Source organism: Pollachius pollachius (genome assembly GCF_949987615.1).
Source record: "Pollachius pollachius genome assembly, chromosome: 12".
Taxonomy (NCBI): domain Eukaryota; kingdom Metazoa; phylum Chordata; class Actinopteri; order Gadiformes; family Gadidae; genus Pollachius; species Pollachius pollachius.
In genome coordinates, this window is record NC_136945.1 from 642,814 (window position 1) to 657,416 (window position 14,603).

General features: G+C 47.7%; 1 protein-coding gene across 4 annotated transcripts in view; it reads left to right on the forward strand.

Moving 5' to 3' along the window:
• The window catches only part of setd5 (SET domain containing 5), a 60,401-nt gene that overhangs the window by 26,843 nt on the left and 18,955 nt on the right, over window positions 1-14,603 (forward strand). Inside the window, exons 2-18 of one of the 4 annotated variants that reach the window (XM_079747755.1) lie at window positions 4,000-4,304; window positions 7,422-7,524; window positions 7,913-8,178; window positions 8,289-8,344; window positions 8,462-8,649; window positions 8,762-8,800; window positions 8,954-9,256; window positions 9,533-9,681; window positions 9,770-9,887; window positions 10,003-10,112; window positions 10,421-10,667; window positions 10,932-11,015; window positions 11,169-11,318; window positions 11,407-11,784; window positions 12,098-12,358; window positions 12,882-12,999; window positions 13,242-13,468. In XM_079747755.1, the coding sequence (XP_079603881.1) occupies window positions 4,234-4,304; window positions 7,422-7,524; window positions 7,913-8,178; window positions 8,289-8,344; window positions 8,462-8,649; window positions 8,762-8,800; window positions 8,954-9,256; window positions 9,533-9,681; window positions 9,770-9,887; window positions 10,003-10,112; window positions 10,421-10,667; window positions 10,932-11,015; window positions 11,169-11,318; window positions 11,407-11,784; window positions 12,098-12,358; window positions 12,882-12,999; window positions 13,242-13,468 (2,868 nt within the window). In that variant the 5' untranslated portion in view covers window positions 4,000-4,233. The remainder of the gene's footprint in view (window positions 1-3,999; window positions 4,305-7,421; window positions 7,525-7,912; window positions 8,179-8,288; window positions 8,345-8,461; window positions 8,650-8,761; window positions 8,801-8,953; window positions 9,257-9,532; window positions 9,682-9,769; window positions 9,888-10,002; window positions 10,113-10,420; window positions 10,668-10,931; window positions 11,016-11,168; window positions 11,319-11,406; window positions 11,785-12,097; window positions 12,359-12,881; window positions 13,000-13,241; window positions 13,469-14,603) is intronic. The other 3 variants (XM_079747756.1, XM_079747757.1, XM_079747758.1) reach the window with 3 other exon arrangements.

Below are 14,603 nucleotides of genomic sequence, written 5' to 3' on the forward strand. Positions count from 1 at the left end.
AACCAGTTAATTATTAAAAATTAAATATACTTCACAATCTAGCTTACTCTTTCTGGTTTGTCCAAATTGCCTACCCTAACTTTAAGTTTGTCTTGTTGCATGATCTTGGTTGTTCTATACCACTAAATTTGTAGAATTTGACTTTATTTTAGCAATAGCCATAATGATAACTATATCGCTTGATTACAATCTCATGTATTTGTTGATTCCTCATGTACTAGCAGCTTGTCATCCACTGGGCAGTAGCGTGTATTTTACAGTTTAACATTTCTATTTTCCCTTCGAGCTAGGTCCTACTAGCGGCCAGTGACATTCTCTGGTTGCACAATGGCTAGGGTTTACTGACCTTGACCATGTTTTTGGAAATCCCCCAGCCCTGCTATGGTTGCCTTGGCACTGGATAGTGAAAGCGGCGGCCATCTGTAACCATGGGGCAGTCTCACAAATGTCATACATTCTGGGAGGCATTGTTGTAAGCCACAAGCCTTCCATTAATGTGTGATTGTTGTTGCTTTCACATGTATAATTACAGTTTTCTCCTCTGTATATATGAACTCTGTAAGCCTTGTCTTTTCAGATGAAACATTTGAAAGGAGGCGTGTGGGGCTGTTTGTGTGCGTTCGCGCATGTGTTCGGCCGAGACATGACCTTGGTGTAAGCCGTAGAGTCTCCATGCCGAGCGTGTGAAAGCAGAACAGAAGTAGCTTCTCTTTTCCTTTTTTCACCCTGTTACGAGTTGTGCCTCCTGCAAGCCTTGAGCTCTGCGTCTGCCGAGGAGGGAGAGAGTGTGGGTCAGTGTTCCAGAGACCGGATCACATGACGGCATAGATGACTCACCCCTCCGGGCGGTCTGGAAGTCAGGAAGCCCCCTACTGGAGGGGTGTGTGTGGCGCACACTTAAGCTCTTTATAACCCCCTGCCCTTACAGATGCCACTCCTCTGTGGACAGGGACCGCCTAACACAGGATGCACACTATTCATTTCAACCGGAAGTTTCTCGTCAGACATTCTTTCTTTGTAAGGATGACTTGGCAAACCACGGGCAATTTATTAGAGATTGGATTTGCATGATTTCCCATGCGACTTTATGTTCACAGGTAGTTTTGTTGATCCACTAACATAATGATGAACAGGATTTCTATATGTTGAAACCGTGAGCAGTCTTGGCTGAATAGACCATTATGTTCTATTATATTTTAGTCAGCGAAAACAGAATTCTATCACAGAGAAATGGTGGGTTTCCCATGTGATTTAACAGATGATCCAGTTGATTACCATTAGCATTGATGTAAGCAAGCACTGTATTGTATGGTTAGCCACCTCTTTGAGGTACTTTGCACTATGCAGATTGTTTGAAACATCACCCTGACCCAATCACACTCTGCTCCACAGTGGAGATAAATGGTAAAACAACACGTTATATTAAGAGTGTACCATTCTGATAAACGATGTGCTGAGTCATTGTGTGTGTGTGTGTGTGGCACAGAGCCATAATTCAAAATAGAAAAAAATAAAACTTCAAAGGTTTAAATATGGTCAGGTACAGTCTTTTTTTTTTTTTTTTTTTACTTTCTGGTACATTTGCCAATATGTGTGCAACCACAAAGGTTACCCTCCTTCACCTTCAGTTTGTGTGAAAGTAATCAAGGATTCTCCAATGACCGTCTCTTCTGCTACGTTTTATTGAACTCTGGTCTCCTCATGACGTTAGCCCCTGTTTAACTCTGGTCTCCTCATGACGTTAGCCCCTGTTTAACTCTGGTCTCCTCATGGCGTTAGCCCCTGTTTAACTCTGGTCTCCTCATGGCGTTAGCCCCTGTTTAACTCTGGTCTCCTCATGGCGTTAGCCCCTGTTTAACTCTGGTCTCCTCATGGCGTTAGCCCCTGTTTAACTCTGGTCTCCTCATGGCGTTAGCCCCTGTTTAACTCTGGTCTCCTCATGGCGTTAGCCCCTGTTTAACTCTGGTCTCCTCATGGCGTTAGCCCCTGTTTAACTCTGGTCTCCTCATGACGTTAGCCCCTGTTTAACTCTGGTCTCCTCATGGCGTTAGCCCCTGTTTAACTCTGGTCTCCTCATGACGTTAGCCCCTGTTTAACTCAGGTCTCCTCATGGCGTTAGCCCCTGTTTAACTCTGGTCTCCTCATGGCGTTAGCCCCTGTTTACCTCTGGTCTCCTCATGGCGTTAGCCCCTGTTTAACTCTGGTCTCCTCATGACGTTAGCCCCTGTTTAACTCAGGTCTCCTCATGGCGTTAGCCCCTGTTTAACTCTGGTCTCCTCATGGCGTTAGCCCCTGTTTAACTCTGGTCTCCTCATGGCGTTAGCCCCTGTTTAACTCTGGTCTCCTCATGGCGTTAGCCCCTGTTTAACTCTGGTCTCCTCATGGCGTTAGCCCCTGTTTAACTCTGGTCTCCTCATGACGTTAGCCCCTGTTTAACTCTGGTCTCCTCATGGCGTTAGCCCCTGTTTACCTCTGGTCTCCTCATGGCGTTAGCCCCTGTTTAACTCTGGTCTCCTCATGGCGTTAGCCCCTGTTTAACTCTGGTCTCCTCATGACGTTAGCCCCTGTTTAACTCTGGTCTCCTCATGGCGTTAGCCCCTGTTTAACTCTGGTCTCCTCATGGCGTTAGCCCCTGTTTAACTCTGGTCTCCTCATGGCGTTAGCCCCTGTTTAACTCTGGTCTCCTCATGGCGTTAGCCCCTGTTTAACTCTGGTCTCCTCATGGCGTTAGCCCCTGTTTAACTCTGGTCTCCTCATGGCGTTAGCCCCTGTTTACCTCTGGTCTCCTCATGGCGTTAGCCCCTGTTTAACTCTGGTCTCCTCATGGCGTTAGCCCCTGTTTAACTCTGGTCTCCTCATGGCGTTAGCCCCTGTTTAACTCTGGTCTCCTCATGGCGTTAGCCCCTGTTTAACTCTGGTCTCCTCATGGCGTTAGCCCCTGTTTAACTCTGGTCTCCTCATGGCGTTAGCCCCTGTTTAACTCTGGTCTCCTCATGACGTTAGCCCCTGTTTACCTCTGGTCTCCTCATGACGTTAGCCCCTGTTTAACTCTGGTCTCCTCATGGCGTTAGCCCCTGTTTAACTCTGGTCTCCTCATGGCGTTAGCCCCTGTTTACCTCTGGTCTCCTCATGGCGTTAGCCCCTGTTTAACTCTGGTCTCCTCATGGCGTTAGCCCCTGTTTAACTCTGGTCTCCTCATGGCGTTAGCCCCTGTTTAACTCTGGTCTCCTCATGGCGTTAGCCCCTGTTTAACTCTGGTCTCCTCATGGCGTTAGCCCCTGTTTAACTCTGGTCTCCTCATGGCGTTAGCCCCTGTTTAACTCTGGTCTCCTCATGGCGTTAGCCCCTGTTTAACTCTGGTCTCCTCATGGCGTTAGCCCCTGTTTAACTCTGGTCTCCTCATGACGTTAGCCCCTGTTTAACTCTGGTCTCCTCATGGCGTTAGCCCCTGTTTAACTCTGGTCTCCTCATGGCGTTAGCCCCTGTTTAACTCTGGTCTCCTCATGACGTTAGCCCCTGTTTACCTCTGGTCTCCTCATGGCGTTAGCCCCTGTTTAACTCTGGTCTCCTCATGGCGTTAGCCCCTGTTTAACTCTGGTCTCCTCATGGCGTTAGCCCCTGTTTAACTCTGGTCTCCTCATGACGTTAGCCCCTGTTTAACTCTGGTCTCCTCATGACGTTAGCCCCTGTTTAACTCTGGTCTCCTCATGGCGTTAGCCCCTGTTTAACTCTGGTCTCCTCATGGCGTTAGCCCCTGTTTAACTCTGGTCTCCTCATGACGTTAGCCCCTGTTTAACTCTGGTCTCCTCATGGCGTTAGCCCCTGTTTAACTCTGGTCTCCTCATGGCGTTAGCCCCTGTTTAACTCTGGTCTCCTCATGGCGTTAGCCCCTGTTTAACTCTGGTCTCCTCATGGCGTTAGCCCCTGTTTAACTCTGGTCTCCTCATGGCGTTAGCCCCTGTTTAACTCAGGTCTCCCCTCTTCTTCTCTCCCCTCCAGGTCTCCCCATGACCGTGAGCCGTGGGCGGTGGCTCAGCGGCTCCCCCCCTCTGGTGTGGACAGTCACTGCAGTTGGGGCCCTGTAACCAGCCCCCCTCCCCCCCCCCCCTCCCCTCCCCCCCCTTTCCCCCCTCATCTCTCCCCCTCCTCCTCCTCCTCCCCTAACACTTCTTGAATATACCTCCTTCTATTCCCTCCCGGCCTCCCCAACCCTCCCGCGTGCCGCTGGACGTCATGAGCATAGTAATCGCGCTGGGAGTCACCACACCTGAAACCTCGTACTCCGATATGGCTGCTGGATCCGAGTGAGTACAGAATGCTGCACTCGTTCATCACAATCACATGTTATGTCTATACACAATAATCAATACTTTTGCAATAATAGAGCTGGGTGATATGAGAAGGTTTATTATCACAATAATTTGGAGAATTCATAACGATATTGATAAATGTCATGATGTGCTTGTGAGTTTTAAGGACCATTCTAAACAGTCTGAGGGTGATAACACTGAGGTATATGGGCATTTGTATGATTTTGAACTAAACTGCCTTCCTTTCTCTCTGACGATTGAACCCTCATATAGGGATGCATTTATTCATAATTTCTCTCCAAAAAATACACTTTGTAACGAGAATTTCCCCTTAAAAACTAAAAAAGAATGGTCAAATAGAAAATAATGTCCAGATATGTATCCGGCTGTTTCTAAAAAGAAAGAAAAATAATAATAAAAAAAAATCGTTTTGACGCGATTGTATTAGTTTGGTGATCGTTTCACGCTAAAATCGAAATCGCGATCAAAATTCGATTAATCGCCCAGCCCTAGCCTCATATGATCATTTTAAGGTAATTTCCTTATTAGTGCTATTCTTGAACATTCCAATATTTGTATATTCGTTCGTTAGGTAGGTACTCAAATCTCAATTTAGCATTGGAATGCTTGGGTTACATTTCATGGGAATATCACAGCAATATCCCTTGGATAGAATATAGCAGCGGAGACATCTCAGTCCAAGAACGCTTAAGGTAACGCTTAGGTTAACGCTTAAGTTAACGCTTCATGGCAACCCTTCACGTTAACACTTCAAGTTAACGCTTAGGTTGATGCTTAAGTTAACGCGTAAGGTTAAAAGGCTGACTATGGTCCCACGTTCACGCAAGGCAATGACCACACAGTCGCTTCGACGTAGCCATGAACCTTTATGGTTCTGCGCCGTCGGGTTTACGTGTCGCTATGCGAGTCTGTGGTATAGATAGAACAAATAGTTGGTCTTTGTCTGTGCATGCTATTACTTTACAATTGGTCTACTACTAGAAATTTTGATTATGGTATGGATTCTAGCAACTTGAAAGCTGAATACGACTCAAACATTGTGCAACAAAAACAGATGATAGGCTGCTATTTGTTCGTAGCTGTCCATTCTGGACATTGTAATTGAAAATGATGATGACGGAATACAAAACGTCTCCACTTTTTAAGGATTACTAGCGAGTAAAAAAAAATAGTTTACGTCTATGAAGGCAAAAGTCAAATCTTTTCCCGTGGTTTTATTTTTTTTACATACAAAGCGTAACGCCGTGATGTAGTTAGCGGACCAACCACAGTCCTTGCAGCTGCGTCACCTCGACGCAAGGTTACCATTTTTGGGAGGCGCACGTCAGGTCCTTGCGGTCGACGGAAGGAGGGTCCTTAAGGGCGTAACGGGTCCGTAACCCCCTTGCGTTGTGCAACGTGGAACCATAATTACGCCTTAATGCGTAAAGTTAAATCTTCTTGGTAAGTTACGCTTGGGGGCAACCCTTCACGTTAATGCTTAAGTTAACGCTTAATGGTAAAGCTGCATGGTAGCGCTTCATGTTGACGCTTCATGTTAACCCTTCACATTGTAGCTATGTTTGTTCTTCTTTTTGCGGGGATCCAGGCCCTCAATACTTCTTAATTGTGATATCTCTTTGGTGAATAGCAATAGTCACTCGTGCAATTTTATAAAAATTGTGCAGTGTTCAAAGCAGTGGTTTGCTTTGTGATGATTGGAAGAAGAAGCTTTTTACTAGTCTCCATAGAACGGATGAGGGTATCTGAAAGACACGTGCGTCCACACAGCAGTCCTGCTTGATATCGTAGTATTCAAACAGAACCCTGTAGGGAGGAAAAGGATCAGAACGCATTCTGCAGCAGTGCAAGATACGCACTATCAATCTACCAAGTTCTTAACTAATATTATCGGGCCAACACTAAGCTAAACGTAATTGATTTATGCTATAATTTGGGCACCATATTTGCCCAGCCCTATACGGTAAACACATTTAGAAGTATGCAAGCCTTTCCGGCTATATGAATTCATATGAAGACATTGTTACTATTAGTTTGTGTCTCCTCTCAGAGATGATAATGACAGGTCAGGTTCTGGGTGGGCGATATGCTGCGTCATCCTTATCTTCAGGGGCGGGAGTGACGTATGCAGGTGATGTTTTTATTTTTCAGGGATAGGCTATATTGTATAAGAAACAACATTAATTATGTGTACAAATAATATCCAAGGCTCTGTCGTTTTGAGAATCGTATGGTTAATAGACTATACTCCTTATAAGACAGGAGGTCAAACTCCCCAGTTTTCCCAAATTTGAACTTGCCCAACTTAAAGATGACTTCTGGTCTGAACATTTGCACCATGTTGATTATGTCTTTGGTGCAACAGCTTTCGGTTAAAAGGACGCCAAAATTGTGTTGGCATTCAAAAAAGTCGTATTGTCTCAATGTTTTTAGCGATGCTCTCTCAACTTGGGTATTTAATGCCTGATAGGCTTTGAGTGTGACGTTATCAGACACCCTGGCGTGCATCGCAGCCTTCTCTATTCGGACCGGTAATATTCGGACCAAGAGTGGATCTGAAACCCACTGACTGCCTCCAAACAGCACTGACGATAGCCTGCCGATTTATTTGCAGATTGATAGTGCCGATTTCATGCAGTTTGTTCAACCTATCAATTGGTCGGAATTCAGTCAACCAAGATTTCCCTTGGTTGACCACAGCCCTAGATAATGATAATCTTGTTTGCTACAACGAGTCAAAATGTACTTTACATGAGTGAAGCCCATTAGCCGGGCCTATTTGACCAGGAATCGCCAGCAGCCTGTAATGAACAACCGTGCGCTTGCATTACAGTGGTTCTATGGATTGCAACTGGCCGCGACACGCTTGCCCACAATCCAGACTCAAAACATTTGCCTCAAGACCCTTTTTAACATTTCATTTTTACCTTTACCTTTTACCTTTTGTACAGGGGGAGGGATAGTATTTTATTAATAATGATGGTCAGATTCTTTAGGTTCCCAAATTGCTCTGCTCACTGTGAGGTGCTTTGGGCTGTGGCTCCACCTAGTGTCTGTCTGAAGAAGTCATTCTCTTTGCCTTTGTCTCAGCCCTGAGTCAGTGGAAGCCAGTCCTGCGGTGAATGAGAAGAACTACAACAGCCACAGCTGTGGGAGTGCACAGAGTCATGGCTACCGGGGCCTGCCCTATACGGTGAGCTCACGGCTCATTGGTTCAATTATCTGACTCTGTCCTGAATTTGTGTTGGAACACGACCCAAAGGAAAAATGTAAAGAAAATAAATTAAGAAAGCGAGTACCTCACTCATGACCAAGAAATCCATTACTTCCTTGTCCACAAGTGTTGTTTGAACAAAGCAAACCATGCGTATTTAACCTGCCATAACTAAATTATATCTCTATTTTATATCTATAGATCTAGATATCTATAGATATAGATAAATCTATCTTTACGATGCATCTTTAGTTACCACTGCTGCACTGTTTCACATACCGTGTTTTGCCTTCATTTTCATTGGTCTCCATTTTTCGTTTCCCTCCCTACTTTTTCCTTGTTTTGCCTGAACACCCGTTCTTTGAAGATGCAACAGTCTTCCGTTGTGTGTTGTCAGGATCACAACTATGGCGCTCCCCCTCCTCCCACCCCACCCGCCTCCCCGCTCTCCCAAACCATCCTTCCCCGCATGGAGCTCAACCGCGGCGTGGCTCACGGCCATGGCTTCCGCCGGCGCACCGGCACCGAGGACCACTCTGCGGACAGCGACAGCTCGTCCTCGGAGGACCCTGAGAGCTGGTGCCGCTGCACCCTGACCTCCGACGGCCTGCTCAACAAGTGCCACAACTGCAGGTGAGCACATTTCTGGACCCGGCGCAGAGTTTTGCCTCGCCTGTATTGTGGATGCTTCAGTTTTATCCCCACTTTTCCTCCTCACCTTGTTCTCCCGGCCCTATCCGCAGCGTGTACTGGAGGAAAGCACCCGACGGCCAGCACAGGAAGCCAGAGAATATATCCGGTGAGTTGAAAGATAGGACCAGGATGTAGTAAGGAGTGGGTCTTGTTGTTGGTTCATCTTGTTGGCTGGCATGTGCCTCTGTAAACAGCATGATGAAATGCTAGCTTCTCTGCGTAGTGGGGGAGAGCAGCGCCACAGAGAGCGGAGATGAGGAAGTCTCTCCGGCCAGCGTGTCGTACACGGCCACACAGCACACGCCCACCAGCATCACGCTCACCGTCAACCGCGTCAAAAGGAACAAGTCCAAGAAGAGGAAGAAGAGCACGGAGAAGGCTCGCGCGACGCCCAAGAGCAAGAAGGTCAAGGTATGTTTTTAAAAGCTGGCCAATGCTTGCCATTGTGCGTGGCATTTGCCCGGATGTTTGGCTTGATGGTAAATGTATATCCACATAACGTTCCTTTTCTTTTTTCTTTTAGGCCTTCAGAGAGGGTTCTAGAAAGTCCATGAGGATGAAGGTACGATTTGAAAGCTTTAATGTTATTTTTTGTAGTCATACCTTGGTTCAGTCTACCAGCCTGAGGCATTTAGCTGCCTCCATACCTTCTGAGATGCACTTGTGGTCAGCCACTGGTCATAACCACACTGCCCTCCTTCACCCCATGTTGCAGAACTCGACCATAGAGGCCAACGTGTTGGACGAGAACACTGCAGAGGGCTGGGAGACCAAGATCCGCCAGTGGACGGACCAGTACGACGAGGCCCACGCCAACCAGTATAGTGCAGACGTCCAGACGCTTCTCGAGTCGCACTGCGGAGCAGAGACAAAGACGGAGAGCGTTGCCACAGCAACCGCACAACAGTCAAAGATCAACACGACGACAACGGCGACGACCCATCTCAGTGTTGACGTGGACAGCATCGACCACACAGAGCCAGCTAGCAACAACGCAGTGTTGAGCTCCCAGATGCAGGTAAGCTGACTTCTCAAACTCCCTCTACACGCTTGTTTATTTCAGGGAGGTTGCTGCATAGACTATCCCAAAGGCCCACATCTGAAGCCCAGATGATTGAGAAATAAAATCGGCTTAACCCGAGCCAGACCACTCCCCTCTCTGTCCATTAGATGCAATTATCCAAAGTTTGATAGAAGGCCCTGCCAGAGGGATGGCCACTGTGTGAAATGTGGCCAGGGTTTTCCATAGTCCAAATCTTGTGTGGTTATGAGATGCAATGTGAATTTGTTTCAGCTCCCGCTGGGCCGTGTTACACGGGTGCAAAAGCACAGGAAGACTTTGAGGGCATCTAAGAACATGGACGCTGGCACCCTGATCATAGAGTACCGGGGAAAGGTCATGCTCAAACAACAGTTTGAGGTCAACGGGCACTTTTTCAAGAAGTAAGTCACCTTCATAAGTAAAAATGATGCTCAAAAGGATAGTCCTCTCCCGGTGCCACATACCAATATTCTTACTCTGTTTCTGCAGACCCTACCCGTTTGTGCTGTTCTACTCCAAGTTCGACCAAGTGGATATGTGTGTGGACGCGCGGACGTTTGGCAATGACGCCCGCTTCATCAGGAGGTCCTGCACGCCTAATGCCGAGGTAAGATTCTTTCTTCATTCATTTGTGTTATTTCCAATGAACCAAGGTCATATTCTTTGATGAACTTTGTTTAGGGCTGTGCTTTATTTGTTTCTCTGTCTTGTCTTCACTGAAGGTTCGGCATGTGATGGCAGAAGGAATGCTGCACCTCTGTATACACGCCCTCGGGCATATCGCCAAGGATGCCGAAGTCACCATCGCATTCGACTACGAGTTCCACAGCTGGTCAGTATCACGGCTCCCTAGAACGGCATTTCTTTGTCAGTAAGCGTTTGCTTGTTGAACATTATTTCTTTGTGATTTGAGTCAGTTTGAGACAGTTTGTAACACTCATGCTGTGCACTGGGAGAGGGCTTAACTAGGATATCAATAGCAAGCAATATTGACAAAAAAAGGTTCAGTAAAATAAGTCATTGATGTATTAAATCTAAAAGCAAATTAGACTATGGTATCGTCTAGCTCAGCAGAAGCAAATGAAACAACAGCATATACCGACATGCACTTTTTCCCTCCCTCGACATCAACCCCCTCAGCAACTACAATGTGGACTGCGCTTGCCACAAGGGCAACCAGAGCTGCCCTGTGCAGAAGCACAACCTCCGCCCCAAGGAGGACCCGTCGTGTACCCCCTCTGCCCCTTCTTCACTGACCGGGGCTGAGACCCGACAGCGCAAAGCCCGCAAGAAGGAGCGGGGCGAAGGAGCCGCCACAGGGGCTACCTCCGACGAGGGCAGCCAGCAGCCGGAGGCCGGAGAGCTGCATGCAGCCAGCGACACAGAGGTGGCATTTCCCTCGGAAAGCTAGTTAGCTATCAATTAAAAGCCTTGTGATGGTGGCTGAGCATCAGGTGCTCTCTATCTTGACTCTCACATTCTATACCTTGTGTTCTCACTCGACCACACACTAACTCAGTCAGCATGTTGGTGCACAAAATATAAACTTAATTTAAATGACATTTACATTGATATTTAAGAAGACCCATTTCATTCAAAATATTGTAGTATTTGGATAGTGTTGTAAAGTCATCTATATATTGTGCTGAAGGACGGGCTCCAGGGTGAGGTGAAGCGGGAAGAGGCAGAGGAGGGAGAAGTGGACGAGAATGGCCTCATCAGCTCCAGCAAAAAGGTAACACCTTGGACTCTAGGGAAAGTTTCAATAAATACAGAGGTGCTTCTTACACCAACGAAATGAGGACCTTTTGGAAAGGAAAGCATTTGTTTCATTCCTGTTTTATGTTTAAGAAGGTCCTACAAACAGTGTTTGTCTTCTTGTTTGTAGGCGTTTGACAGCATGGAGAAAGGACGGAGAGCAATGGGAGCGGAGGACCCCAAGGATGAGTGTGTGGAGCCCACGGACGGAGCAGTGAACCCCTCTTCTGGAAGCACAGCAGCCGTGTGCATCAGCACCCGGCGGGCCACCTACGTTATGGTGCGTTGGGATGAAAACCCTTTCTCCATCAGATTCATCCTGTTTGGTCCAGCAACTGACCTGAGAGTTGTTCCTCTTTCTTCTGTAGGAACTGCCCCAAAACGAGCCAGAAAAGGCGCCGACATCCTTAGCCCCTGGCCTCGCCGCACCAGCGGCTCCGACCAAGCCCCCGCCGGCCCGTTCCAGCAAGCCCCGTTCCAAGAGCCGCATCTCGCGGTACCGCTCCAGCTCTTCGCAGCGCGCGCGCCGCCAGAGGCAGGCCCTGGCCCAGCAGGCCGCCGCCGCCGCCGCCGCCGCCGCCGCCACCGCCACCACGGACCAGACGGCAGCGCCAGAGGAAGAGGGGCTCCACGGACCGTTCAACACGGAGCTCAGCGCAGGAGAGTGTGGCCTGGGGACCGGCCATCTCCTGGACCCGGAGGTCTGCCTCAGCAGAGGCAACCTGCGCTACCCAAAGACTAAAAAGGTTTGGGAGAAGTCTTCTGAGGTTTTTGCTTTTGTGGAAGTCTCTATAGCTGTTTTCACCAGTTCTATCGATTATTCGCTAATTTGTGAAAAAATTACAGCCCCCACTTGCGGTAGCACTATTACAGAGAACACATGAATATCCAAGAACTTTCCAACTTTAACTCTTTTTGCGAGATCAATATGGAGTGGATCGATCAGTTCTTGACTCACAATAATGGTCCAGATGGTTTACCAACTCGGTCCGAATTGTTTTCCACTAGGACCACACTGCTTTTCAAGTGTCTAATGTGAACTCTCCTTTAACCCCCCAGTACCTGGTGACGGAGTGGCTGAACGACAAAGGACCCTCTGGGGAGAAGATCCAGCCGGACGTTCCTTCAGATGGGCCGCTGCGCATCACCACAGACCCCACGGTGCTGGCCACCACCCTCAACATGCTGCCAGGCCTGTCCCACACCTCCTACATCTGCACCGCGCCAAAACACTACGTCCGCTTCGGCTCACCCTTCAACCCGGAGCGCCACCGCCCGCGGCCGCTGCAAATGGACGGCACCTATGGCTGCTACAAGAAGGTGAGCGCCCTGCCACGCTGGGGTCAGGCACGCTGACTCTAGCTCTCATCCTTTATTGGAATTGTTATCTGCTGCCTCTGAAGTCATTTCTGGTGCAATTGTTTACATAGTTCAAACTGAACAAAAGCGGTATGTTAAACGTAGTCCGCCCGTTTGGCTCATCAACAGCGTTTACCAAAGGCTGTCCTTGGCCCATACTGGAACCCGATTGCTGTTTCAGTTCAGGCCTTCTCTCACGGTCATAACCGGACCCATGTGGCTTATAGCCACCACAGCTCTGCGTCCTCTTTGTTTAAGGAATTGATCCGTTCTCTCACCCACACAGCAACAGAAGGTGGGCAGCTTCAGATTAATCCAATTTGGAGACCTTTTCATGACGCTCCAATTTTGTTTAGTGGTGTAAAACACTGGCGTGATGTGAATGGACAGGCCAAGGAGGAGAAAGGACTAGATTTGATCAGCGTGGACATGTCTGAGCCGTGTGACCTTGACGCCTCATGCTGTAATGTGTTGTCCCGGGAAGCGCTGGATCAAGCAGGCAGAGGACGAGAGCTGCTCAGCCAGCCTGGAGGACGGCTCAGAGTCCACCTCGTCACACCAAAGCACCAGCAGCAGATCCACCCCCAACCCCACATCTCATGGTATGTTCTCCCCCGCTAACACACACATCATCTCCCTTGTTGTACCCACCGGCTTCTCGTTAAAAAGACAATATACTGATTGGATGGTGACAGTAAGTGGTTTGTGAGAAACAGCCCATGTGTGTTTGTCAGGATTCTTTGGTTCTAAAACATGACGTCTCCTAATAAAGGAGTTTAGGGTCACCAGAACAGATAAGTTTTTCTATTTGATCCATCGTTCCAACTTTGGACCCTTCTCACAGAGCTCCTGGCCCCCTTTAAGAAGCGCCGGGCCAAGTACGCCGCCGTACCGCTCCCTATGCTGCACCTGTCCCGCCCGCTATCGCCAATCACACCACCGCTGACCGAGGACCCTCTGCACCCCCTGATGGCTCTGCCCTGTGGCCCACTATTGCTGCCCAACAGCCTTGGGTACTCACCCATCCCCTCGCTAACAACCAGCCGCTGCAACACACCCCTGCAGTTTGAGGTAACTCAGTCACATCCACTGGTTAAACACTTCATTAAGCAGTTTGAGGTAACTCAGTCACATCCACTGGTTAAACAACACTTCATTAAGCAGTTTGAGGTAACTCAGTCACACCCACTGGTTAAACACTTCATTAAGCAGTTTGAGGTAACTCAGTCACATCCACTGGTTAAACAACACTTCATTAAGCAGTTTGAGGTAACTCAGTCACATCCACTGGTTAAACACTTCATTAAGCAGTTTGAGGTAACTCAGTCACATCCACTGGTTAAACACTTCATTAAGCAGTTTGAGGTAACTCAGTCACACCCACTGGTTAAACACTTCATTAAGCAGTTTGAGGTAACTCAGTCACATCCACTGGTTAAACACTTCATTAAGCAGTTTGAGGTAACTCAGTCACATCCACTGGTTAAACAACACTTCATTAAGCAGTTTGAGGTAACTCAGTCACATCCACTGGTTAAACACTTCATTAAGCAGTTTGAGGTAACTCAGTCACATCCACTGGTTAAACACTTCATTAAGCAGTTTGAGGTAACTCAGTCACATCCACTGGTTAAACAACACTTCATTAAGCAGTTTGAGGTAACTCAGTCACACCCACTGGTTAAACACTTCATTAAGCAGTTTGAGGTAACTCAGTCACACCCACTGGTTAAACACTTCATTAAGCAGTTTGAGGTAACTCAGTCACATCCACTGGTTAAACAACACTTCATTAAGCAGTTTGAGGTAACTCAGTCACACCCACTGGTTAAACACTTCATTAAGCAGTTTGAGGTAACTCAGTCACACCCACTGGTTAAACACTTCATTAAGCAGTTTGAGGTAACTCAGTCACACCCACTGGTTAAACAACACTTCATTAAGCAGTTTGAGGTAACTCAGTCACATCCACTGGTTAAACACTTCATTAAGCAGTTTGAGGTAACTCAGTCACATCCACTGGTTAAACACTTCATTAAGCAGTTTGAGGTAACTCAGTCACACCCACTGGTTAAACACTTCATTAAGCAGTTTGAGGTAACTCAGTCACACCCACTGGTTAAACACTTCATTAAGCAGTTTGAGGTAACTCAGTCACATCCACTGGTTAAACAACACTTCATTAAGCAGTTTAAGGTAACTCAGT